A 25,538-nucleotide genomic window follows, 5' to 3' on the forward strand; every position below is an offset into this window, starting at 1 on the left:
GGATGGCAGGCACATAGGGGGCCACTTGAGACAAACTTCCAGCTGACAATGATCAGGAATGGATGCAGCCCAAGCTCAGAACCACAGCTGCCTCGAGGGCCTGTCTGCCTTGTTTGGTCCCCTCCAGTTTTCCTATAATGCCCTTCCTTACCTTTCAGATCTGAAGTCTTATGGTTTCTACTAAAAAGGAGAAAAATCTGAGTTGTCCTTAACTAATTACAGGCATCCAGAGGGTGAAAGGATGAGAAAAGAGAGGTTAATCCTTTAGCAATTGCAGGGCAAACCAACAAAGACTACTTACCTTCCTGAGTGTGCATTGAAACTTTGAGTTAACTTTCAGGGGGCTATTTCTCCAATTACCTAAAGAGAACAGCTAGGTGCGATGGAGCCCTAGGAACCTATGCTTCTTGCTTAGTCATGAACTTTCCAGACTGTTGCCCACACCATCCAAAGGAGCAAGCATTTCTTCCTGATGAACTCTGCACCTATCCCAGAGCTAGCTCTGCTTCAGCCTCCCACCCCCCGCCCCCACCTTCTTTAACTGTAGACAATGTAAACTCTTTAAAACAGCTCACATCGACAGAACCTGGCTAGAGAACCTCGCTATGCTGATCAACTGAACGCTGTCTCCATGTCATTCCTTCTTCGCCGACTCTATCCACACCTTTGGGAACCCCTGGACCTGCTGGGGCTGGACCCCAACAGGAAATGTATAGTAATGCTGTGAAACACACAATGGAAGTGAAGTTAACTCACCAAAATAATGAGGGATTCATTGAATAACTTAGTGGAAAAAGAGCCCTGAGTATTGGAAGACAATTCTCCAGGGTCTTTCTTATTTCTGCATATCTTTGTGAAGTGAACAAATTGAAGAGACCTTAAATGCTGAGAAGTTTTAACAAGATAATGGTTTATAGCATGATTCTAAAGTCCTGATATTAAGAAGACGATGGAAAAGGACCTAACTTTAAGTATAATAAAATTTTTCTTGTGCTACTAATAAATAAATAAATAAATAAATAAATAAATAAATAAATAAATAAATAAATAAATAAAACAGCTCACATCTTTCTTTCCCCTCCCTGATGTATAAGAAAAGGCTTTTCTTATTTCATTGTACTGTTTTCTGACTTTACCTACTAAATTGTGCACTCAAGAAACATGCTGAGTGAATGAATGCACGAATGAATGAGCATTTCTATGCCTCTCTTAGAAAGAAGATGATGATTCTACCTACAAAAGGAGAAACTGAGGCACAGAGGGAGTCAGTTGGTGACTTCATATGAGGTGGGCCTGACCTGGGGCTGAACGTTGTGAGTCCAGATTCAGTACTCTGTCCGCCAGCACCTCCCCCTTGGGTCACAATGGAACATGGGACAGGGACAAGCCCTTGGGAAAACTTCAGAGGCAGGTAGGCAGGCGGTTCTGGAGACAAGGGAGAAGGATTCTAACCCCAACTCAAGCTGTCAAAGGCTGATTTCCATTGGCCACTTTACTTTACGCATCTGTAACTAGCTTATATCTGAAATGGAAAGGATAATACAATTCTGTAACCACACCTACTGAACATTTGATGAACTAGACTGAGATTTCTGGAACTCGGGGGTCATGTCTGTTTTGCTTGCAGCTGTTTCCTAGCACCTGGCATACTGGCTGGCACATAACAGGTGCTCATTAAGTGTTTGTTAGGAAGTGATAAGTGGAAGTTGAAATGTACACAACCATTGTCACTGTCAACTAAAAAAGTTTTTCTTCCTGGTCCCAAGATAGCTCCTCCACAGTTAATCAACTCTGGTGGCTCAGCTCCAAGCTCTGCCCTCACCCTTCACCCTCCCCACAGGTGGGTGGGACAAAACTTCCAGACTGGCCTGAGGTGGTCAGAGGCAGTCAGAGGTCCAGACGCATTGCACCATGAGTGTCTCGGTGCTGAGCCCCACAAGATTCCTGGGCAGTATCTCTGGGCTCCTGCAGGTGGCTTCCCTGCTGGTTCTGGTTCTGCTGCTGCTCAAGGCAGCCCAGCTCTACCTGCTCAGGCAGTGGCTGCTCAAAGCTGTCCGGGAGTTCCCATCCCCTCCTTCACACTGGCTGTTTGGGCACAAACAGGAGGTAAATGGGAATGGGACAGGGGAGAGGGAGGGCAAGAAGGGCAGAGGCTCTCTGAGCGAGGTCATGGTCAGCAAGTCTATAGGACAAAGCCTTGTTGTGAGAAGCACGTGGACATGGGAGCAAAACCCAGATTACCCCTCAGATCTTGGCTCCTCATCCCATGTGCTGGTGTTCTCAGTCTGTCAGATCCTCCTTCCTTAGGTAGGACTGCAAGCTATTTTGTCAGCCAGCCTTTGAGGACAATGGCTGCTCCTTTCTGAATCTCCCTGCTCCAGGCTCACAGAACAGAACTTCTCCATGCTTCCCTGCCCATGTCCACTCAATTCCATCCTATCTGCCTGGCCCTGAGCTTGCCTAGGAACACAGGATCCCTGCCTGTGGGGGTTCACAGCATGTGGGGATGATAGGCAGGAATTTAGAGAAGATATCAGGAACCAGGAAAAGGGATAAAATTGGGTGTAGGGGTCCAACAAGCTTGGTTGGCCTGAGACCATGGGGTTTTTCAGACTGGTGACTACAGTGCTATAACCCTGGCAAGTTACTGGCACATCTGAGCAAGAAGGCTCCCAGGATGGTCCCAGGGAAGGAGCACTGGAATCTGCGGCTCACCAATTATGAGAATCTCTTTACCTGCCAGCTCCTATTCTCCATGCCCCTGCCCTGTGAGCTCCTTGAGGCTGAGGCTATCATCCCCCTTTCTGTGCCCTCATCCCCGACACAGAACCTTACACAGAGGGAGCTTGACTCAGGTGTGCGGACTGACAGAAAGGAGCAGCTGGCAGGTTGGATGACAGGCAGTGCTCCCCAGCCAGCTCTGTTAGCACTAGTCCCTGGGGGAAGGGCACAGAGCAAGGTGAGGGGGCTGCATGAACAGGGGCTCATCTGGGTGGGTGTATGGGTTGAATAAGCCTTAGGAGGTGGAGTGCGGCAGAAACCTGAGGTTTCAGAGAAGGATGCCATGAGATTATCTGCAGAGTGGAGCTCCAAATGGGAACTGCTCATACCAGCCACAAAGAGACAACCAAAGCCCAGTTGCTTCATGCAAATTTGGTACAAAGGACTTCCAGATGATTTGTTGATTTGGAGAAACTGTGACTTTTATTGATGCAGGAGTCACCTTTCTGGGCTGGGATTTGTCTGAAGGAACCATTGAATATTCCAACAGTGACTTTTCCATGTATTGATGGCATTAGATGTTATGTAAACTCAGTAAGTGAGTAATGCTCTTTCCATAACTAGTATTATGCATGGTGTGAATCATCTCTGTAATCCTGCAGGAGATAGTGCAGGTAAATAATCCTTGATTTTATTTTATTTTTAAATATATTTTATTGATTTTTTTTTTTACAGAGAGGTATAGAGAGTTAGAAACATCGATGACAGAGAAACATTGATCAGCTGCCTCCGGCACACCTCCCACTGGGGATATGCCCACAACCAAGGTACATGCTCTTGACCGGAATCAAACCTGGGACTTTTCAGTCCACAGGCCGATGCTCTATCCACTGAGCCAAACCAGTTCAGGCTAATCCTTGATTTTAGAATACTGCCTGAGTTTTTCATTTATTCAATATCTCTGTAATTGGCTAAGTCTGGAATTGACTGCCATATGTTGAATTCAGATTGAAGCTGATCTTTCAGGCAAGTTGACAAGGGACAAGGTGGGCAGTTGAACATATGGGGCTCTGTTTCCGAGCTACCTGAGTTCATATCCCAGCTCTACACATACTTTAACTGCCTGCTCTATAACCTAATTTTCTCATCTGTAAGTTGGGGGAGATGACAATGATGATGATGATTATAGCACTCAAGTGAGTTCCTAGCCTATATAATAAAAACCCAGTGACCGAAATAGTGGAACGACCAGAACAACCAGAGACCAGAATGACTACAGCACCTCACCTTGGCTGGCCGCCCCCCCCCCCCACCACCACCACTACCGAGTGTTTAGAGGCAATCGGGCAGGCAGGCAAGCAGTTAGGGGCAATCAGGGAAGCAGGCAGAGGTGGTTAGGGACAATCAGACAGGCAGAGGTGGTTAGGGGTGATTAGGCAGGCAGGCAGAGTGCTTAGGGGCAATCAGGCAGGCAGAGTGATTAGGGCAGTGATGGCGAACCTTTTGAGCTCAGCGTGTCAGCATTTTGAAAAACCCTAACTTTGGTGCCGTGTCACATATAGAAATTTTTTGATATTTGCAACCATAGTAAAACAAAGACTTATATTTTTGATATTTATTTTATATATTTAAATGCCATTTAACAAAGAAAAATCAACCAAAAAAATGAGTTCGCATGTCACCTCTGACACGTGTGTCATAGGCTCGCCATCACTGGATTAGGGTAATCAGGCAGGCAGAGGCAGTTAGGGAGGATCAGGCAGGCAGAGGTGGTTAGGGTTGATTAGGCAGACAGGCAGAGTACTTGGGGTGATCAGGCAGGCAAAGGCGGTTAGGGAAGATCAAGCAGGCAGAGGTGCTTAGGGGCAATCAGGCAGGCAGAGTGCTTAGGTATATGATCAGGCAGGCAGAGGGGGTTAGAGGTGATCAGGCAGGCAGGCAAGCAGTTAGGGGCCAGTGGTCCAGGATTGCGAGAGGGGTGTCCGACTGCCAGTTTAGGCCCGATCTGCGGGATTGGTCCTAAACCGGCAGTTGGACATGCCCCGAGGCATCGCAGATTTCGAGAGGGTGCAGGCCTGTCTGAGGTACAACTCCCTCCCCTCTGCACAAATTTCGTGCACCAGGGCTCTAGTCCTATATGATTAAAGAGAAACATGCAAATTAACCATAACTCTGCTACACCCACAAGTCACACCCACCAGCCAATCAAGAGCGAGTATGCAAATTAAACCAACTAAGATGGTGGCAGCCATGGAGCTGGAGTGAGCAGGAGGCTTGGGTTGCCCCCGGCGATGGAGGAAGCCAAGCTTCCCGCCTGCCCTGTCTGGCCCTGGGCTCCGCTCAAGGCTACAAAGTTTCAATTATAGAAGACTAGTAGCACGGTGCATGAAATTTGTGCACATTAAAAGGGAATTAATTGCCCTAACTAGTTTTGCTCAGTGGATAGAGCACTGTCCTGCGGACTCAAGGGTCCTGGGTTCGATTCCAATCAAGGCCATGTACCTTGGTGGTGGGCACATCCCCAGTGGAGAGTGTGCAGGAGGCAGCTTATTGATGTTTCTCTCTCATCAATGTTTGTAACTCTCTATCCCTCTCCCTTCCTCTCTGTAAAAAATCAATAAAATATATTTTTTCAAAAAGGCAATTAATTAGTGGAGATATTTTAATATTGCTATTTGCCCTTTCTCTATAATAGAAGTGTGAGAGATGAAAGGAAATTAGTAAAATGTATATGAAAATAATATATAAATTTATTAGTAAATAAACAGTAACAAAAGGATATAACAACAGAGGCATCATATAAAAATGACAAAAACATGATATGAAAACAACAAAAACATGATATAAAAACAACTGTGATGCAAACAATGACTGATAAAGTGATTAAACTTATTCTAATATCTCCCTGTACACCACATTAAGAGTGAGAACATTTCAGAGTGCTTGACTGATTTCCCTTGTGATGAAGTATTTAGAACTTTAACTGTAATGTCACATGCTCTTCAAACTTGAGAGAAAGCAACATATAACTGACCATGTGTGAAAACGGGTTCAGGTAGGAATATTCCTACTCTATCTAGAGTTTGTCCTTGTGATTTATTAATAATCATCGCAAATGCTGGCATCACAGGAAACTGTCATCAAATTAATTTAAATGGGAGGCCAGTGTCAGATGGGGACAAATCAATTCTTGGAATCAGAACAACCTCTCCCTCTGTAGATCCTGTTAATACTGCAGCTTTGATAATGTTAGGTCGGAATCTTTTGATAATAAATCTGGTACCATTACAAAGACCCCATTTACTATTGAGATTTCTCAGTAGCATGATGACTGCACCCACTTTCAATTTTAATTTATGACACAGCATTCCAGAAGGAGTAATATTATTAAGAAATTTGATGGCAAAATGTTCCTTTTCAGCATCATCTGTTGAATCAATGGAATCATCACTCAAATATGTGTGAAAATCTCCATCGAGTATATCCAAAATTTGTTCATTTAATTTTTGAACATGCTCATTTTTTGGACAAAGAATTGCACGTGTAGATATATTTTTAATATTATCTATAGATATAGTATTTCCAAAGGTGGCTTCAATAATAGATCCATTACAAATCATTTCACAGGGTATTTCAATAATATCCATTCCTAAATGCAAACTGCTATCAAGTTTGCCATCTCCAAGTTTTACTAACTATTCACTATAAGCAGAATCCTCTGATCTCATATTTCTTTTAAGAGACAATTTATTGAAACATCTCCAAACATTACAGTACTTTAAACGTGTTTGTGCTATGGCCGATCCCATAGCATGCGGTACAGTACTGAGACATTGTCGAAAATAGACTCCAAGAAGGAGAACTTTCCCACCAAATACAACATTCAAATTCATAATTTCTCTTAGTAATCTGTCTATGGCATTTCTAGCAGCGGTTCTCAACCTGTGGGTCGCGACCCCTTTGGCGCTCAAACGACCCTTTTACAGGGGTCACCTAAGACCATCCTGCATATCAGATATTTACATTACGATTCATAACAGTAGCAACATTACAGTTATGAAGTAGCAACGGAAATAATTTTATGGCTGGGTCACAACATGAGGAACTGTATTTAAAGGGCCAGAAGGTTGAGAACCACTGGTTTATAGCATGACTGGATGCCATGATGCATTCATCAATAATGAGAAGTTGGGCCTTTTTAATCGTTTTAGCAACTTCACTGTTAATATTGAGTCAGGAAATTGAAGTTTCATTCAATGGAATTGGTCATTTATATTGGGAATGAAAGGTTCTTCCACCGAGAGGTAAATTTGCAGCAATTCCTGTAGAAGCTGTGGGTAAAACAGTACCACCACAACCTCTAATATAATGTATTAACACATTGCGTACTGCATAGAAATCTCTAAGACATACGCCAGGGACCGCACGTTTTTGGGCAAACTGCACATTATTTAAATCATCATAATGGTCTTTAGGTGTTGTTTTTCAATAATTATAACATTTTTATTTACAAAAACAATTAAACAATTAAAGTTCCTAGTACTTTTTTAACATATGGTACTGCGTAAAACATTTTTCTCTATGAAGAGGGACCAAACAAAATTTACATAAGTATCTAGATTCGCTCCTTTTTCCATGGGCGTGAAAAACGAGAACACTCGTGAGCGGTCCTTAACAGATGGCGCGCGAAACACAAGAAAACTCCTGGGCGGTACGAAATGTGTTAAAACTTTATTGTGGGGAGCTGCTACAGTGTTTTGCACAGGTTCAAGCCTTGGACTAATGACAGGGCACAGTCCTCTCATAGCCACGTGCAAGTCCCAGCTTGGAGGGCAGGGCCCTCCCAGCACAATTATAGCCAACAGCTATAGTTTTAAGCTTGAACCTATGGTCCAAACACGTGGCCCCACCTGCCTGAGTGATGTAGGCTTCATAGAGTTCAGGTGCATGTCGTTGAGTAGGATTGAAACCCAGGAGAATGTTGTAAATATCTTGGTCATGCCCTTACTTTGCCTTGTGGCATCTGCTATAAAATAAAGACACGGCTATGTGCGTGGTTGCTGTCTCTCAGAGGAGCAGCGTCCCACCGAGACCCAGATTTCATTCTCTTGCCTGTCTTTTCTAAGCCTTTCAGCCGCCACCACTCAAGTTCACCCTTGGCTGTGCTGGCGCGGCACACTTTATAAAGATATGCCACCACGCTCTGAGGGCAGGTTCCTGCCTCAAACCCTGACCTTACAGGAAACAGCTTCAGGAAACAGCTGGGGGAAGGGTGCAGCCGTTTCCAAGACAACCGCTGCAGGACTGACTTCCTTCCTCTTGGTTGTGGTTCTGGCCATGATGTTACACCCAGGGTTTTTATATAAGTAGATAAATAAATCCCAGATACCTGCTTCCCTCCACTTAAGGAGACACTGAAAAAAAAGAAAAAGAAAAAAAGGAGGGGCTGGGAGCTTGGGTCGCCAGGGACGGTGGCCAGTCTGCAAACAGCCATCAGCCCCTCAGTCAGGCTGGCCAGACACTCCAGCGGGGACCCCCACCCTGAAGGGGGTGTGGCCAGCCTGCAAACAGCCATCAGCCCCTCACCCAGGCTGGCCAGGCACCCCAGTGGGGACCCCCACCCAGAAGGGGGTGTGGCCAGCTTTAAAATAGCCCTCAGCCCCTCACCCAGGCTGGCCACCTTCCCCCAGTGGGTACCCTCACTCCATGGGGGTGTGGGCGACCTGAAAACCACCACAGGTGCTGGAAGCAGGTCCATCCTTGCTGCTTGACACAGTTGCTGCAGGATAGAAACATCTGCACAGCATATGTTTCAAGGGACCTGGCGTATATAGCATACTGTTCTTAATATGTTTGCTCCCCTTAGCGCTGTGTGTTTTAACCAAGGTCACCTCTCCGAGAAAGGTTGTTTCCCCAGGCAGGGATTTTTCCCTGAAGTTAGGGAGGGGATGAAACTCCTTAACTAAGTGCCAGGCGGGTAGTTAATCACTTTAACTATGAACAATCATGCTTAAGCTACATAATCTTTACTCCCTGGAATGGAGATAAGAAATGCCCTAACCTTTGTAATAGAAATTGACAGGATTAAAATCAACTGGTATAAATACGGATGTAACAAGACAATAAACAGCAGAACCTCTCTGGAGATCCAGACCAGAACTTGGCTGGAGATCCTGGCTAGGCTGCTGATCAACTGAACATTGTCTCCGTGTCCTTCCTTCTTCGCCGACTCCGTCTACGCCTTTGGGAACCCCTGGACCTGCTGGGGTTGGACCCCGGCACACAGGCTCCTGGCCCAGGCCACCCCACACCCCAAGAGAACCCTCACCCTGATCTGGGACACCCTTCAGGGCAAACCAGCCGGCCCCCACCCGTGAACCAGGCCTCTATCCTATATAGTAAAAGGGTAATATGCCTCCCAGCACCGGGATCAGCAGAGCTGTGGGAGCCTCCCAGCACCGGGATAGGCGTGACAGGGGGCAGTGCCCAAACCCCCTGATCGCCCTGCGGCTCTGTGTGTGACAGGGGGCGGGGCCACAACCTCCCTATCCACCCTGCTCTGTTCGTGACAGGGGTAGGCGCCCCAACCCCCTGATCAGCCATGCTCTGTGCCTGATAGGGGGGAGCTCCCCAACCCCCTGATCGCCCTGTGGCTCTGTGCATGACAGGGTGTGGTGCCCTAACCCCCCCACCCCCCATGGGCCCTGCTCTGCGTGTGACGGGGTAGAGCCATAACCTCCCCATCCGCCCTGCCCTGAGTGTGACAGGGTGCGGCGCCCCAACCCCCTGCTCTGCCCTGCTCTGTGTGTGACAGGGGGCGGAGCCCCAACTCCCCTATCCGCCCTACTCTGTGAGTGACAGGGGGGATTTCCTCAACCCCCTGATCGGCCCTGCTCTGTGCATGACAGGGTATGGAGCCCCAACCCCCCTGATGGGCCCTGCTCTGTGAGTGACAGGGAGCAGCGCCCCAACCCCCTGACTGGCCCTGCTCTGTGCATGACAGGGGGTGGCGCCACAACCTCCCCATCGACCCTGCCTTGAGTGTGACAGGGGGCGGTGCCCCAACCCCGCAATCGGCCCTACCCTGAGCATGACTGAGGGTGGTATCGCAACCTCCCGATCCGCCCTGCTCTGTGCATGACAGGGGGCGGTGTCCCAACTCCCCAATCAGCCCTGCTCTGAGCTCGACCAGGGGCTGCACCTAGGGATTGGGCCTGCCCTCTGCCACCCGGGAGCAGGCCTAAGCCAGCAGGTCGTTATCAACCAAGGGGTCCCAGACTGCGAGAGGGCACAGGCCAGGCTGAGGGACCCCTCCGCCCCCCGAGTGCACAAATTTTTGTGCACCGGGCCTCTAGTCTATATATATAAAAAGCCAGCAACCAGAAAACTGGTACGACCAGAATGACTGGAATGACCAGTCGCTATGAGGCCCACTGCGCTGGCCAACCGGCCCAATGGGGGGCGTGGCTGGCTGGCCAACCTCCTGCAGCCCCCCCACCCTCGAGCCTGTCCCTACCCCTGATTGGCCTCTCAACCTCCTGGGCAGCCCCACACTCAAGCATCACCCCTGACTGGGGGTGGTGTTGACCGATTAACCTCCCACATCCCCTCCTACCTGCCTGGCCTTGATTGGACCCTTTGGGGCCAGGGCAGACTGGACCCCACTCATGCACAAATTTGTGCACCGGGCTTCTAGTAATGTTAGAATTGTGCCTGACACAGAACAAGGCCACCATTCCACTCACTCTAATTTGTATGAATTTACAATAATATTAATGCCTATGAAGGACAAACACGTTAAAGGTACAAAATCACTGTATTAGTTGATATGGTATTTCACAGGGACTATGGAAAGTGGAAATAACATCTTTGAGTTTCTAACATCTTTGGGTTTCAAATAATCCAAACCGCCCTATTTCCACCCCCAACTCTCATGTCCTCCCTCCAAACCAGGAGTCCGTGCCAGGCCAGCAGAGTGCACATCTGAGGATGGCCGTGTGGCCACATTATTACCTGTCGACCTACTTACATCCTTTGTGGAAATTTCTTGGTGTGGCAGTTGCCAGGGTCAGCCAAGTGAGGATGACTCCAGGGCAGCACTGTCTGCATGGAGTGACTGAAGTGTGGTGGCCACATGGGCACTGGGTATTTGCGCACAGGGTTGTCACCCCTGCCACCATGGGCACTATTCCCTTTACAAGAGTCTCCACTGGCTCTAGTCACACATGCTCAGGGACAGATGGCATTCCAAACTTGTTGACTGGAGGGCTGACAGAGCAGTGGATGCCATATGGCCTAGATAGGAGAAAGAAAATGCAGAATACACTTTACCTCCTTTGGTTCCCCAAAGGGAAGTAATGACAGTGTCCAGCAGCAGGAATTTTCAGGAAGCTGCCTGCATGGGCATCAAGCAATTAGAAAGAGAGCATGCTACTGTGCTGAAAAGGGTCTTCCAGGCCCCTACTGGGCCAGTAGGAGGGACCCTAGAGGATCAGGTAACATAGCTGGGGTGGTAAGAGGCTCGCACTGATCCGTCCCCACATGGGGTTAAAGGGGACGGGCAGCCACAATAATGTACATGACCTTGGAGCATGAAGTCTCTTCCTAAGTCCTTCAAGTAGGACACTTCCCAGGTCACAGCAATATTGTCTGCCCACCATCACCCCCACTCAAACACAAACTCTACGGTAGCAGGGACATGTGTCATTCATCACTGCATCTTTAGCAACTAGGATGGCAATGGACCCAAAGTAAGTGCTCCATACATAGTTACCCAATAAATGAATGAGTAAATTCATCTACTCATCTGCTCATTTATGTATTTGATCATTCACTGTAGTGGAAACATTTTGAGATGTCTTCCCAGCCCACCAGCTCTGAGACCTCTTCGCCAACATGAGTGAGCCTCTGAATGCCTTATTCAACCCCAGCCACAGTGGCTTGTAGCAGGTGAACACCTTGGCTATATTACAATCAGATTCTCGAATAGAATTCATAATGTCACATAGATAGGACATGTGGTAGAATGACAACCATCCAGAAAGGGTTCAAGTGCTCTTCACCTTGTGGACCTAGCTCCACGCAGGCAGGGACTGTTGTCTATTGTGAGCATATTCCCAGCTTCTAGAAAACTGTCAGGTAGAGTCCCAATAAACATTTGGTAAGAGAATGGATGCAGAGAGAAAGAATGAGAGACTCAGCCCTGGCAGCTCTCCAGTCCCAGGATCTACTCCTTCTGCAACCTGCTGCTTCTGGCCCCTGGGCTCTGTGAAGCACCCTAGGGTCCTCAGCCACCTGGGCATATGCTTTAACAGTTTCCTCATTCTTCAGGGAAACAGGATAATGTAATAATCCATCCCCACTCATAAGTCACTCATAAGTGTGCTTGAACATTACACAATTGTCCTACTTTGTTAGGGCTGCTTAACAAAGTGGGTGGTTGAAGCAACAGAAATTGATAGTCTTACAATTCAAATCAAGATGTTGGTAGGGTTGTCTCATTCTGAAGGCTGTGAAGGAACCATCTGCTCCAGGTCGCTCTACCTGACTAGCAAACCATGATCTTCTCCATATGGCTCTTCATATCATCATCCCTCTCCAAGAGACTATTTCTGTGTCCAAACTTCCCCCCTGTTATAAAGACAGTTATATTGGACTAGAGGCCCAGTGCATGAAATTCATGCACAGAGGGCATGTCCCTCAGCCTGGCCTGCACCCTCTCCAATCCGGGACCCCTTGGGGGATGTCTGACTGCCTCTCGAAATCCAGGACTGCTGGCTCCTAACCGCTCACCTGCCTGCCTCCCTGATCATCCCTAACCCCTCTTCCTGCCTGCCTGATCACCCCTAACCACCTCTGACTGCCTTCCTGATCGCTCCTAACTGCTCCCCTGCTGGCCTGATCACCCCTAACCACCTATGCCTCGCCCCACACCTGGGACTTCAGTCGGTGGCACCCTGGATCCGGGCTTCTCTCCCTCTGGCCAGCTGCAGGCACCCAGGACCCGCGTCAACTTCACAAGGGCCGGCCGTAGTCACAGGGGAACATGGGAGGGCGTCTTCGCCAGGGGCCACAGTGACAGGAGCCTGGGACTGCGAGGTGGGCTACTTGTCCCTCTCCTGGGCCACAGGCGCGAGTGCAGCCTCTGATGCCCAGGACCATGGCTCTGGTGGATTGTCCCTATCCCAGGCTGCCGCCCCAGCACCTGGCACCCGGGACTGTGCTGTGTGTGGCTTGTCCCTCTCCCTGTCTGGGCCACTGTTGCAGTTGCAGCCACCGGCGCCTGGTAACTGTGGAGCATGCAGCTTGTCCCACTTCCAGGCCACAGCCTGGCTGGTCCCCATTCCTCTCTCGTGAGCTCTTTTGTACCTGGCTGGTCCCCATTCCTCTCTCGCGAGTTCATTTGTACCTGGCTGGTCCCCACTCCTCTCTTGCGAGCTCATTTGTGCCTAGCTGGTCTCCATTCCTCACTCCCCATTATCGAGTGTCTGAGCCATTACAGCATGATGGCATGAGGGCATGATGACCATTTGCATATTAGTTCTTTATTATATAGGATTAGGTCTAATGACCTAATTTTAACTAATTACTCCTATAAAGACACCATCTTCACATAAACTCACATTCTCAGATACTTGGGATTAAGTCTTCAACATATGAATTTGAAAGGGATATAGTTCAACCAATAACTCTAAGTGTGTGAAAAAAGTGTGTATACCACTTAGTCCATAACTGCACATTTATGAAAACATGTACTATGTGTAACACTCTAAAGGCAGTACTGAGTCAGGGTCCAACTAGAAGCCAAAATCTAACCTTAGACCAAGGCTTGATGAAGAGTGAGAATCCAGATCAGATCCTGGCTCATCAGATACAGTTCCAGGCTTCTAATAACTGCTGATGGATCCTGAATTACCTCCCTGTGGCCATTCTACCCTTCACCATCACTCCAAAATCCAGACCTAAAGAGAAAGGTTTTATTGATTTGTCTTTCCCTTGCTTATAGTTCCAAACGGACCAGGAGCTACAACAGCTTAAGAAATGGGTAGAGAAATTCCCATGTGCCTGTCCTCGCTGGCTATGGGGGAGCAGAGTCAGCCTCATGGTTTATGACCCTGACTACATAAAGATGGTCCTGGGAAGATCAGGTGAGACAGAAACCTGAATTGCAGCTGGAGCAGCTCTTTCTGCTTGGGTACATGACCTTGAGTTGATAATTCCAGAATAGATTTGCAGTTCTACCATCATTATCCGAACCCTTTAACAACCACCCTGCCAGCCCACAAGCCAGCTTACGGCCAACAATGTCTGCTGAAAGGGAATGCTTAAAGAGTGGTTTGGGGCCACTTTTTAAAATTTCTCTCTCATTCTTTCATTCTTTTTATTCTTCTTTTAACCAGATTGAGATGACCAATTGTGTAAATTTTCCCAGATCTAAAAAACAATTTCCTATCCATGCTGAGTTGGGTTTGGCACCCTCATTGATGCCTATCCTGAGTCATGGAATGACTAAGCCCCGACAAATAAGTGGGAAGACCACAGATTTCTGTTTCTCTGGCACTGGGGATAGAGGCTATTTCTGGCTGATTCACCATCCTATGTGTGTTCTGCTGCTGGGATTGCTTTCCTGAGCCCACATTAACTATTAGAAAAGAGAAACTTGGGGTGGGAGATTGAGGACGCTCTCTTGAGACACACTGCCAGCTGACAATGATCAGGAAGAAATAGCAGCCCGTGCTCTAGACCATAGCTGCTTCAAGGAGCGTGTCCCCTCCAGGTTCCTACATTGCCCTGTCTTTCCTTTCAGACCCAAAGATTCATGGTTGGTACAGATTCCTGGCTCCCTGGATTGGTAAGTATGTGTAATCAGGTAGACTTTTGCCAGGTAGACTTACCAAGAGCTATCTCTTTGGCTCACAAAGAACAACAGATAACCAGCACTATATCACCACCCTCATCTCTTAATCAAGCCTGATTTCTCTTCTAATAAAACCTTCACCCCTCTGGGTAATGGTGATGGCGCCCCCCCCCCCCGAAACTCAGCTTCTTCCCATCACTTCTCAGTGCTCTCCAATGTTTTCAGGGTAATATTCATTTATGATCTTCTATGACCTGCCTACTCTACTTCAGCCTTTAACTCACAGTTGCCGTGATGACATCCAATTTACTTGCTATTTTGGGAAATTCACATTCCTGAAATGTAGTCCTGCCTTTGCCCATCATTTGCTTTCTTCTGACACCCTTGGTTCCTCCCAAAATATCCTGAGTCATCCTGATTCCATCTCCCCTTCCCCCGCCACACACACCTTTCTGTGGTCCAGGATATGGTTTGCTCCTGCTGAATGGGCAGACCTGGTTCCAACACCGGAGGATGCTGACCCCAGCCTTCCACTATGACATCCTGAAGCCCTACGTAGGCCTCATGGCCGACTCTGTCCAAGTGATGCTGGTAAGTCCATCCCTCTCTCACCTGATCACATGCACTCACAGTAGAGCTCATATAGTCCACACTAGGATACGTGTGTCCTTCAGACATCCATCACATACGACCAGCTAGAATAACATGCTCATATCCCACAATGTGACAGAGCTTCCCCAAAGTGAATGAGACAGGATGTACCTGGGCACCAGCTTGGATCCACACTACTTTGGTCACTGCCAAGGGAAAGCAGAACCATGGTAGAAACAGGGTCTGCTCTCCTCTCACCCCCATGTCTTCAGCACAGTGGACTAGAGCAATAGTCATTCCCCTGGACACTGGTAGGCATGGACAGTGGCAGCTTCAGTGACAGGGTGGACATCCCAGAATGTCCTTCAGGTGGGCTCTGGCCTAGGTGCCAGGGCTTCATCATGAAATGGAGACACTCCATGGAAGGAAATGGAGATTACATCTGCACTCACAGACCCGGATCCTTATCTACTAGCTATGCTCAGCTAACATTTGATGAGGGAAGAAATTAAAGTCCCTGATGTCCTGTCCTTAGGATCCCCAGTACTGGTCTCTTAGGTTACCTCTTTTCTTGACATATTTGCTTCCTAGAGTTGAAGTGTACCTATCCCTCAGGTTTAGCTCAAACCCAGGACAGGAATATTCCCAAATTGTTGCCTGAATAACAATGTTTTCTGGTTTGGCAAAAAGTAGTAATTATCAGAACTTATTCCTAAAATTCAAAACTAATTCAGACTCTTATGAGGGAACCTGTTAATTATATAATCACAGTTTCTGAGAGTACAATACTCACATTACTAATGTTTGCTGTACAGTCTTAATATGTTATAATGCCTCTATTCAGGACAGTGAGGTATCTGAGAGAGAGAGAGAGAGAGAGAGAGAGAGAGAGAGAGAGAGAGAGAGAGCTTAGCTGGGTCAGCAGAGGCCCTCTGGGGGAGCAGAGTAGGGTCAATGTCTCCCTCCTCCCACAGGACAAATGGGAGGAGCTCATCAGTCAAGACTCTCATCTGGAGATCTTTGAACACATCTCTCTGATGACCCTGGACACCATCATGAAGTGCGCCTTCAGCCAGCAGAGCAGCATCCAGATGGACAGGTCAGTGATAATGATGCAGCTGCTGGGCTTTTGTTTTACCAACTGACATGGACTTACTGGAGAGGCAGTTCAGGCTACTTGGATGCTCATGAGCACAAAAAGCCAGAGTCTGTCCAGAGCTCCTGACCATAGATAATTCCAGACCTGACCAAAATTGAATCAGCCACAGATCCCTGATCACTAGCACAGGGAGAAGTCTAGTTCCTCTGGTTATGAAGGATGGAGGGTCACAAAGGCTGTAGGACAGGAGCAATGCATGCCTCAGTGTCATCTGTACCCACTATTTGGGGAAACTCCCACATAGAGCCCCATTTCACCTCCCAATACCTTAATCAGTTCTGTGTCTTCTCCCTGCAGGAAATCCCAATCCCAATCCTACATCCAGGCCATTAAAGATGTGAAAAGTCTTTTTTATTCTCGAGTGAGGAATTTCTTCTACCAGAACGACATCATCTACTGGCTGACGCCTGATGGCCTCCGGAGCAAGCGGGCCTGCCAGATCGCCCATCAACACACAGGTTGGACTCCCCCTCCTGGACTGCTCCCCTCCTTCATCATGCACATCTCAAAAAGGGTGGCCCTGACCTCTACTGTCTTTTGGGAGCTAGGACATTCCCCACTGGATACTTACCTGGTGCAGGGCTTGGGAATTGAGATGCCAGGGTGCAATGGACTGTGCTGGTGTTCACATGTGTCACCACATAGTGATGTCACCCTCACCAAGCAGCATTCAAGCAGAGCCTACTCCATGGGTGTGCTACAGAGGGGAGGCCTGACTTGCAATCAGATGGTGTTAGACCTCTCACCCCTCATGTGGACACCTCTCCCATATCCATCCTGATTCACTGGCACCCATATTGGAGCAGGGTGAGGGGCTGATGGGGCCGCTGTGGGTTGCTCTTTTGGGGCACCCAGAGCCTTCCACTCTGCCTGGGAACCACTGTTCTGCTACAGACCAAGTGATCAAACTGAGAAAGGCACATCTGCAGGATGAGGAAGATCTTGAGGAGGTCAGGAGAAAGAGGAAGTTGGATTTCCTGGACATCCTCCTCTTTGCCAGAGTGAGTGCATTAGGGGTATCCTGAGGCTTTGCCTAGAAGACCAGAGGAAGGGGCAAGCAGTGCACTCTTACCTTCCTTTTCCAGATGAAGAATGAAAGTATCTTGACTGACAAGGACATGCGTGCTGAAGTAGATACATTCATGTTCGCGGGCCATGACACCACAGCCAGTGGCATCTCCTGGACCCTCTATGCTCTGGCTACCCACCCTGAGCATCAGCAGAGATGCCGCAAGGAGATCCAGAGCCTCCTGGGGGATGGTGCCTCCATCACCTGGTGAGTGCTCAGGAGATGGGAGAGCCCTGCCCACTCAGCAAGACAAGAAGCCCTGGTCTGCCTGGGCCCTGCCTGCCCTCAGGTTGGGCTTCATTCATTTCAGGGATCACCTGGATCAGATGCCCTACACCACCATGTGCATCAAGGAGTCACTGCGACTCTATCCACCTATACCAACTGTCGGCAGAGAACTCAGCAAGCCCATCACCTTCCCTGATGGACGCTCCTTACCCAGAGGTCTGAACCTTACCATACTACTAACATAGGAATTCTGCAAGAACCCGTGGCAGATCAGATCCACGTGTCCTAGAGCAGTTTTGAACCTCTCTGGTCTGGTTTCTTCATTATTAATTGGATGCTTACTATATAATTTAGATGAAAAATATAAAATGCCTGGCACTGAGTTGGACCACAGAAAAAGTTCAGTAAATATTAGTTCCCCTTCCAACTCAGAGAGAATAAGTCATTTCAGTACATTCACCTAAATAGGTTCCATGCCTATGTGACACCTCACATGAAGAGGATCCTAAGAATTATCATTCTCCAGGACTAGCCTTCCATCACATATAGAATACATGGTTTTATCCTGCTACAGTAATTCCATTCTATGGCACTGATGCTCTATGATTCTAACACTCCATGTTCCAATCCCATCTCCAGATTACAAGACTCTAGGGGCAATTTTGTTTGCATGGTCACATTTATTTGACTCCCTCCATATCTGAGGTAATGTATGCATAAGACCTTTTTGACAAATGCAAAGAACTGTATAAATGGCAGTTAATATAATTCTGACTCAGTCCATGGAATGTTCTTCACAAGATGTTGGATACTTGATGTGGCTTTTGGTTTTTTACTCTAATAGTCTAATTCCCTGAGATGTGAGGGTGGCAGAGACAATCAGTCAGAGGTAGGTGTAGCTGTGGTTTCTTTCTTATGGGATCTTGGCTCTAGGCAAATGAGGGAAATCCGGAATCCAAGGTCATAGGTCTGATGGGCCAGTCTTTAAGGAGCCCTCAAGTTGATGTCAGAGAGCAGCTGATGACCAGATCTGAGAACACTGCCATGGTTGGAGGCCACTCTTTAGCTCACCTTTGGTGATCTGTATCCCAACCCTGCTACGTCCTAGCTGTGTGATCATGGGCAGGTTACTCGGCCTCTCTGAAGCTCAGGTATCTCATCTGAACAATGAGAGTATTAGCACCCTCCTTGGAGGGTTGTGGTGAGGATAGATGAGTTAAAGCATAATCCCCAAGGGACTCGTGGATGGCACTTGATAAATGTGAGTTTTATCTTGAATTGCTCCAAAAGCAGGTCTTCACTTCTTTCTTCCTCCTCACTCCTGGGTCATGGTTATAGACTCCTAATGTGTGCACATGTGCTTTGCCTTTTTCACCCCACCTCTATTGCAATAGGATCAGTCCACTCAGAGTGACTCTCATTGTGGCTCCCAAGCTTTTTGTGCATGCACCTGCCCCCTGCTGGCATGTGTATAATCAGTCTTCTCTCCTCTACCTGCCCAACAGGAATCCATGTCTCACTTAACTTTTATGCACTTCACCATAATCCGAAGGTGTGGCCTAACCCAGAGGTATGGTGGCTGTGGGAGGGAGGATGAGCTGATCTCTCTAGACAACACCTCCTCCTGTGCCCTCATGGATTGGAAGGAGGGGCTGACGCTACCTGTCCTGGCCGTACTGCTCTCTCTGCAGGTGTTTGACCCTTCCCGTTTTGCACCGGATTCTGATTCACACAGCTATGCTTTCCTGCCCTTCTCAGGAGGATCAAGGTGAGGCATCCTGTACTTGGGTGGTGGGCATCACCGGGGGCATACCTTGATGATTGTGACCTACACTTATATGGTGTCTGCTGTTATGCCCTTGTATATTGTTGTGTTGAGAAGGAGGCGTTTTTCTATATGTACAAAAGAAAGGTGGCATTTCAGGGCAGGGCACAAACACTTGATCCACTAATTTTCTCTGAAAAGCAATTGATTGTCATTTTTTTTTTTTTTTTGCTTTTTGCCAACGTTGGACTGTGTAGACAGTGGAATTATGGTATATAAATCCCACCTCATATGTAGAATTTTGCCTACTGTTAATGTCATGGTTATGTGAATGTTAATGTGAAGTCCAACTTTTGTGGGGAGACTGCAAAAATAGAGAGGCACATATTGCTCCAAAACTCTTCAAATGGCTACTTTCCCAATGGGCTTGCACAATTCAGTGTCAATTATTGTTCTAAAGTTCAGTGAGTCCAGCAATTTTCTCATTTCACAAATACGAGTTCTCCAAGTTAAAATTTTTCATACAAATTTAAATTTCAGATTACTTTTCTCAGTTATCAGTAATATTAAAAAATGGGTTTTTCTCTTCCCACAGGGCAGTCAAACCACTGCCTTTTCTACTTCACTGATCAGCCACTCACTGTATCTGTGACATTTGTGTGTTTTTGGGTTTCTAGCACCTTCCTTGTCCTAACTGCTCAAGCCTTAATCAGGAATGGGTGCTCTAGCCCTTTGAAGAGAGTTTCACTCCAATGTCTGCCTCTTTAATTTTGCAGACTATCCTACAAAAGCTTGACTCTATATTGATATTCAAATAAGCATGACTACCTTTCCAGGAGGTAAAATCTATACTAAAAAAAGGGTAATATGCTAATTGGACCGGGAGTCCTTCTGGATGTCCTTCCAGAGAAAGCCATGGTGGCGGGGCTAAGGCATTTAGGAGTGATTAGGCCAGCGGGGGGGCGGAGGGGCAGTTGGCCAGCAGGGGGGCGTGGGTAAATTGTGGGGTAGCAGGCTGGCTGGAAGGGCAGTTGGGGGCTATCAGGCCGATAGGGGGAGGCAGTTAGGGGTGATCAGGCTGGAAGTGGGGGACAGTTGGGGGTGATCAGGCCTGCAGGCAGAGTGGTTAGGGACAATCAGGCAGGCAGGCAGGTGAGCAATTAGGAGCCATTAGTTCCAGATTATGAGAGGGATGTCCGACTGCCAGTTTAGGCCCGATCCCTGTGGGTTCCTGATTGGAGAGGGTGCAGGCCAGTCTGAGGGACACCCCCCCCCCATGCAGGAATTTCATGCACCGGGCCACTAATCTATACTAAAAAGGGGTAATATGCTAATTAGACCAGGTCAACTGAACATCTTCTGGACGTCTGACTTCCTTCTGGACAGTTTAGGTGTGACCAGGCTGGTGGGGGCGGCGGGAGTTAGGGGGCAACCAGGTTGGCAGGGGGGCAGTTAGGGGGCAATGAGGCCAGCTGAGTCCAGTTAGGGGGCAATCAAGCTGGCAAGAAGAGGCAGTTAGGGGTGATCAGGCAGGCAGGTAGAGTGGTTAGGGGAGATCGTGCGGTCCTGCAGGGAAGCACTTAGGAGGTGACCAGGCCAGCAGAGGACCAGTTTGGGGGCTATCAGGCTGGCAAGCAGAGGCAGTTAGGGGAGATCAGGCAGGCAGGAAGGTGAGCGGTTAGGAGCCAGCAGTCCCAGATTGTAAGAGGGATGTCTGACTGCCAGTTTAGGCCCCATCCAGCAGGGATCGAGCCTGAACTGGCAGTTGGACATCTCCCGAGGAGTCCCGGATTATAGAGAGTGCAGGTCGGACTGAGGGACCACCCCCCCCCGGCCCATGCATAAATTTTGTGCACCGGGCCTCTAGTTCTTTATATAAAATGGGTTTTATGTAGCAAAGTTCCAAAGTCAACACTGTCCAACATTGGCAAGAAGTATAAAAATAAGGACAATCATTGCTTTGAGAGAAAACCCACTACTTTGCACATGACACATAGCATTAGAAAGGTCCCTGGTGTGTAAAATATAAAACATAGTTGAAACAGCTGTGGCTGTTTGAAAATCTGCAAAGACTACAGAATTCCTCTTGTGAAATAGTAATTTCCATAAACTTTGTACTTGGTTACTAGAAACAAGCTTTTTCTGCCCTAGCTGCTTTGGCTCAGGGGTCAGAGCATCAGCCAAGAAACTGAAGGGTTGTGGGTTTGATTCCAGCCAAGGGAACGTACCATGATTGCAGGGTTGATCCATGGCCCCAGTTGGGGTGCTTGAGGGAAGCAACCAATCAATGTGTCTCTATCACATCGATGTTTCTCTCTGTGTGTCTCTCCCTGTCGCTTCCACTCTCTCTGAAATTCAATGGACAGAAAAAAAAACCCAACACGGGTAAGGAGTAACAAAAAATAAAAAAGAAAGAAAAAAGATTTTTCTGAAACCATGTGTCTGTGAATTCTTCAAATGGCGAATCAACTTTCACAGAACACACTTTTCCAAAACTGTTCTTCCAGAGATTGATTGGCTGTACCATTTGGTTTCTCCCAGGATTGAGTCCTTCCTCATAGACCTTGGCTTGAAGTCATGTGCCTGCCACTAGAGGGCCGGAGAGCACTAGGCAGCTCAATCCCTAGCTCAGAACTCAGGTTTACTTTTTCTTCTTCTTCCAATGTTAATTTACTTTTTCAATTCAATTGACTCCATTCCCATATAAACATATTTCTTAAGCCTGTGCCTGTGTGCCAAGTCCTGTGCTAGGAGATGGGAAAGATACTGTCCCAGCCTCCAGGAGTTCACAGTCAAGAAACAAATACCGCTACTCATGACACAATACTCATCCATCCTTTCACTTGCTCATTCACTCACTGAGCACACTGTTGAATGTTCCATGTTCCTTGCACTGTCCAGGGCACGGGATGGTGAGGGATTCTTAAATAAAACACTAATGCTGCTTTGGGGGTCCTGGGAGGAAGGGGTACCGCTAGCGGGGGTGGGGGGGATGAGGATGGCATGTCATTGGGATCAGACTTGAACATGTGGCAGGCAGAGGTGCAGGGTGGGCATTCTCTGTGATCTCAACAGCATGAGCTGAGTTAGGAAATGGAGCTGGACAGGTAAGAGGTGAGTGAGGCAACAACCCATGGAGGGCTTTGATGCCAGCTGAGGCATTGGACATGTCCTACCTGTGATTGGGGGCCTACAAGGGGCTGAGCTGGGTGTAGCTTCAGTGAAGTGTTAGGGGAGGCAGGGAGACAGAAAAGTCCAGGTGAGGAGACTGATGGATGTCAAGGAGGGACATTTCTGAAGTACAATAGGAAGGCTACAGAAGCTGGTTGACTGAGGGGATGAGAGAGAAGCAGGAGCCCAGAACATTCACTGGGAGGCAGGTGGAGCAATTGATTGTCCCAGAAAACTCCCTTTGCTGGGGTCCAGCCCCAGCAGGTCCAGGGGTCCCCAAAAGCGTAGACGGAGTCGGCGAAGAAGGAAGGACACAGAGACAGTGTTCAGTTGATAAGCAGCCTAGCCAGGATCTCCAGCCAGGATCTCCAGCCAAGTTCTGGTCTGGATCTCCAGAGAGGTTCTGTGTCCATGTTCTCTTGCTAGGTTCTCCAGCCAGGTTCAGTCACCAGGTTCTGGTCAGGCTCTCTTGCCAACCTCTGCAGTCAGGTTCAGTCCAGGATCCCTTGCCATGTTCTCTCCAGCAAAGCTCCTCCATCTCCTGGTTCCGCGTAAGTTCTGTCTTCTGAGTTCTGTCTCTTGCTGTCTTGTTGCATCTGTATTTATACCAGTTGATTCAATCCTATCAATCTCTATTCCAAAGGTTAGGGCGTTTCTTATCTCCATTCCAGGGAGTAAAGATTATGTAGCTTAAGCATGATTGTTCGTAGTTAAAGTGATTAATTACCCGCCTGGCACTTAGTTGAGAGGTTTTATTCCCTCCCTAACTTCAGGGGAAAATCCCTACCTGGGGAAACAACCTTTCTCGGAGAGGTGATCTTGGTTAAAACACAGCGCCAAGAAGGTGAGCAAACATATTAAGAACAGTATGCCATATATGCCAGGTCCCTTGAAACAGCAAGCATGGACTGGCTCCCAGCATCCCTTGTTGCATTTCTGATTTCCACCAGCAATCCCATCTCTCCTTCTCTTTGAGCATCAAAGTCCCAGGCATCCTCCTAGATGGTGAGGAACTGAGTGTGTTGCCTACCCCACTCCATGTCATGCCCTGACCTGGCCATCACATTGTGAAACCAGAAGTTACTTGTGGAAGGAGTAAACAAACTAGTAATTAACTTTGTAGTGATTTCCTTGACTTGATTCAATGACTTAGGGCATTGAATTTCTCTAACAGGATTTCATGGCTGCTGAGAACAGAAGTAGGAGTTAGGAGCTACTTCTGGAAGAGAGATAGGCTTTGTCAAGGGGCAGAATGTGAAGCAAGGCTTGTGGGGTAGAAGTGTGTGACCTAAAAGGAAGGGGATTGGATTGACTCACATCAGAATGCCCTGTTCCAGGCATGGGCTCAGTGACAGATGCCTGTCCAGCTGAAAACAGGATTTGATGCCATTTCTCATGTTGTTTTCCTCATATTGTCATCTTGGCCCAGGAACTGCATTGGGAAGAATTTCGCCATGAAGGAGCTGAAGGTGGCTGTGGCCTTGACCCTGCTTCGCTTTGAGCTGGCGGCAGATCCTCTCCAAGTTCCCATCCCCGTCCCAAAGATCGTCTTGGATTCCAAGAATGGGATCCACCTGAAGCTCAGAAAGCTCCTCTAGTCCTTGTTGGGACAAGGGCAAGCTCTGAGGAAATCCTTCCTGCCCTTCCCTGTCTATCTCCCCAATTCCTGCTTTCCACCTGCCCACCTGCCCTTCCACCTGATGTCCTCCTTTCCGTCCTCTGCCTGTCTGCCCCTTTCTCTGCACTTTTCACGTTCTGCCTGCTTGTGCTTCTCTGTATTAGTCTCCTTTAGCTGCTATAATAATTTACCACAGCCTCAGTGACTTAGAACACCACCAATTTCTTCTCTTAGGGTTCTGGAGTCAGAAGTCTGACATGGGTTTCACTGGACCACAACCCAGGTGTGGGCAAGGCCACCCAACCTCCAGGGCTCTAGGAGAGATGCTCTGTCTTTGTCTTTCCAGCATCTAGAGCTGCATTATTACTTCTTTGGCTCCTGGAACCATCCTGCATATTCAAATCCAGCAGCATCTTCAAATATCTCCTTGCTTCTATCTTCACATTGTCTTCTCTTTTATGAGGACATCTATGATTATATGGGCCACACAGATAAAACAGGACATAGTCACACCTGGCAGGGAATAGGCCGTGGACATCTTGAGAGCCATTCTTCAGCCGAATTGGTCCCCATGTGACTACCATCAGTCTGCGTTCTGGTGGCCTTCTGTGTGTTTCCTACCCATTTGTCATCTCCACACCCTCTCCTTTTTCCTTCCTCCTTGGAATAAAGTTTACAACGTCATGTGATGTGTCTGTCTTTTCTTTATCTCCTTTGTTTTCCCTTTCCTGCCACATTTGGTGACTATGTGCTTGATGGTCCCCCTGACCCTGGGCTCTGTTCCCTTTCTACTCCACCAGTCTCTCTCAACCCAGGCCTGTTCTCTTGCCGATTCTGAACATAGGTCCCCTTCCTGTCCCATCCTATGTCATTCCTAGGTCAGGGTCCTGAATCCCATAGTCACACCTGCTGTTGTGATGGGATGCATTCATCTCCCTCCCTATACTGGGAAAGGATCTCTGATTCCTCTTGTGGCCCCAGCCTGAGGTTCTACCCCAAATTCCTTCTCTGCATCTCATACCTGGCTCAAGGCCTAATTCAGGCACCAACTTTTCAGAAAGCTTCCATCTGTCATCCTACCACCTCCCCCAGCCAAAGCCCATACACCCAGAGCATGGGGTGACTGTGACACAGACATTTACAATGGCATGAGTGTCACAGATACCCATTTCAAGAGGTCATAAAACATACCTATGAAATCATACTCCATATTCCTTGACTTTGGCAGTGGTTTCCTGGGTGCTTGCTTTAGAAATGTATTGCTCTATACATTTTTTTGCTTTTGGCAAATTCTCCATATGCTATTTTCCAAAAACACATACATATAGTTAAACAAAGACAGCCATCTCAGTTAAGGGG

The 25,538-nt window shown here is 47.9% G+C and overlaps 1 protein-coding gene across 1 annotated transcript; it reads left to right on the forward strand.

Annotated features, from left to right (window-relative positions):
• The first annotated feature begins 1,772 nt into the window (after positions 1-1,772).
• On the forward strand, positions 1,773-24,863 carry LOC132231121 (cytochrome P450 4A11-like). The gene is made up of 12 exons (XM_059689679.1): positions 1,773-2,106; positions 13,727-13,868; positions 14,528-14,572; positions 15,042-15,169; positions 16,144-16,268; positions 16,626-16,786; positions 17,223-17,329; positions 17,414-17,604; positions 17,708-17,841; positions 19,131-19,195; positions 19,317-19,393; positions 23,991-24,863. Exons 1-12 carry the CDS (start codon positions 1,912-1,914, stop codon positions 24,157-24,159), a joined length of 1,539 nt encoding a protein of 512 aa, XP_059545662.1. The 5' UTR covers positions 1,773-1,911; the 3' UTR covers positions 24,160-24,863.
• Positions 24,864-25,538: the final 675 nt, after the last annotated feature.

The sequence above is a fragment of the Myotis daubentonii genome, chromosome 3 (assembly GCF_963259705.1).
Source record: "Myotis daubentonii chromosome 3, mMyoDau2.1, whole genome shotgun sequence".
Taxonomy (NCBI): domain Eukaryota; kingdom Metazoa; phylum Chordata; class Mammalia; order Chiroptera; family Vespertilionidae; genus Myotis; species Myotis daubentonii.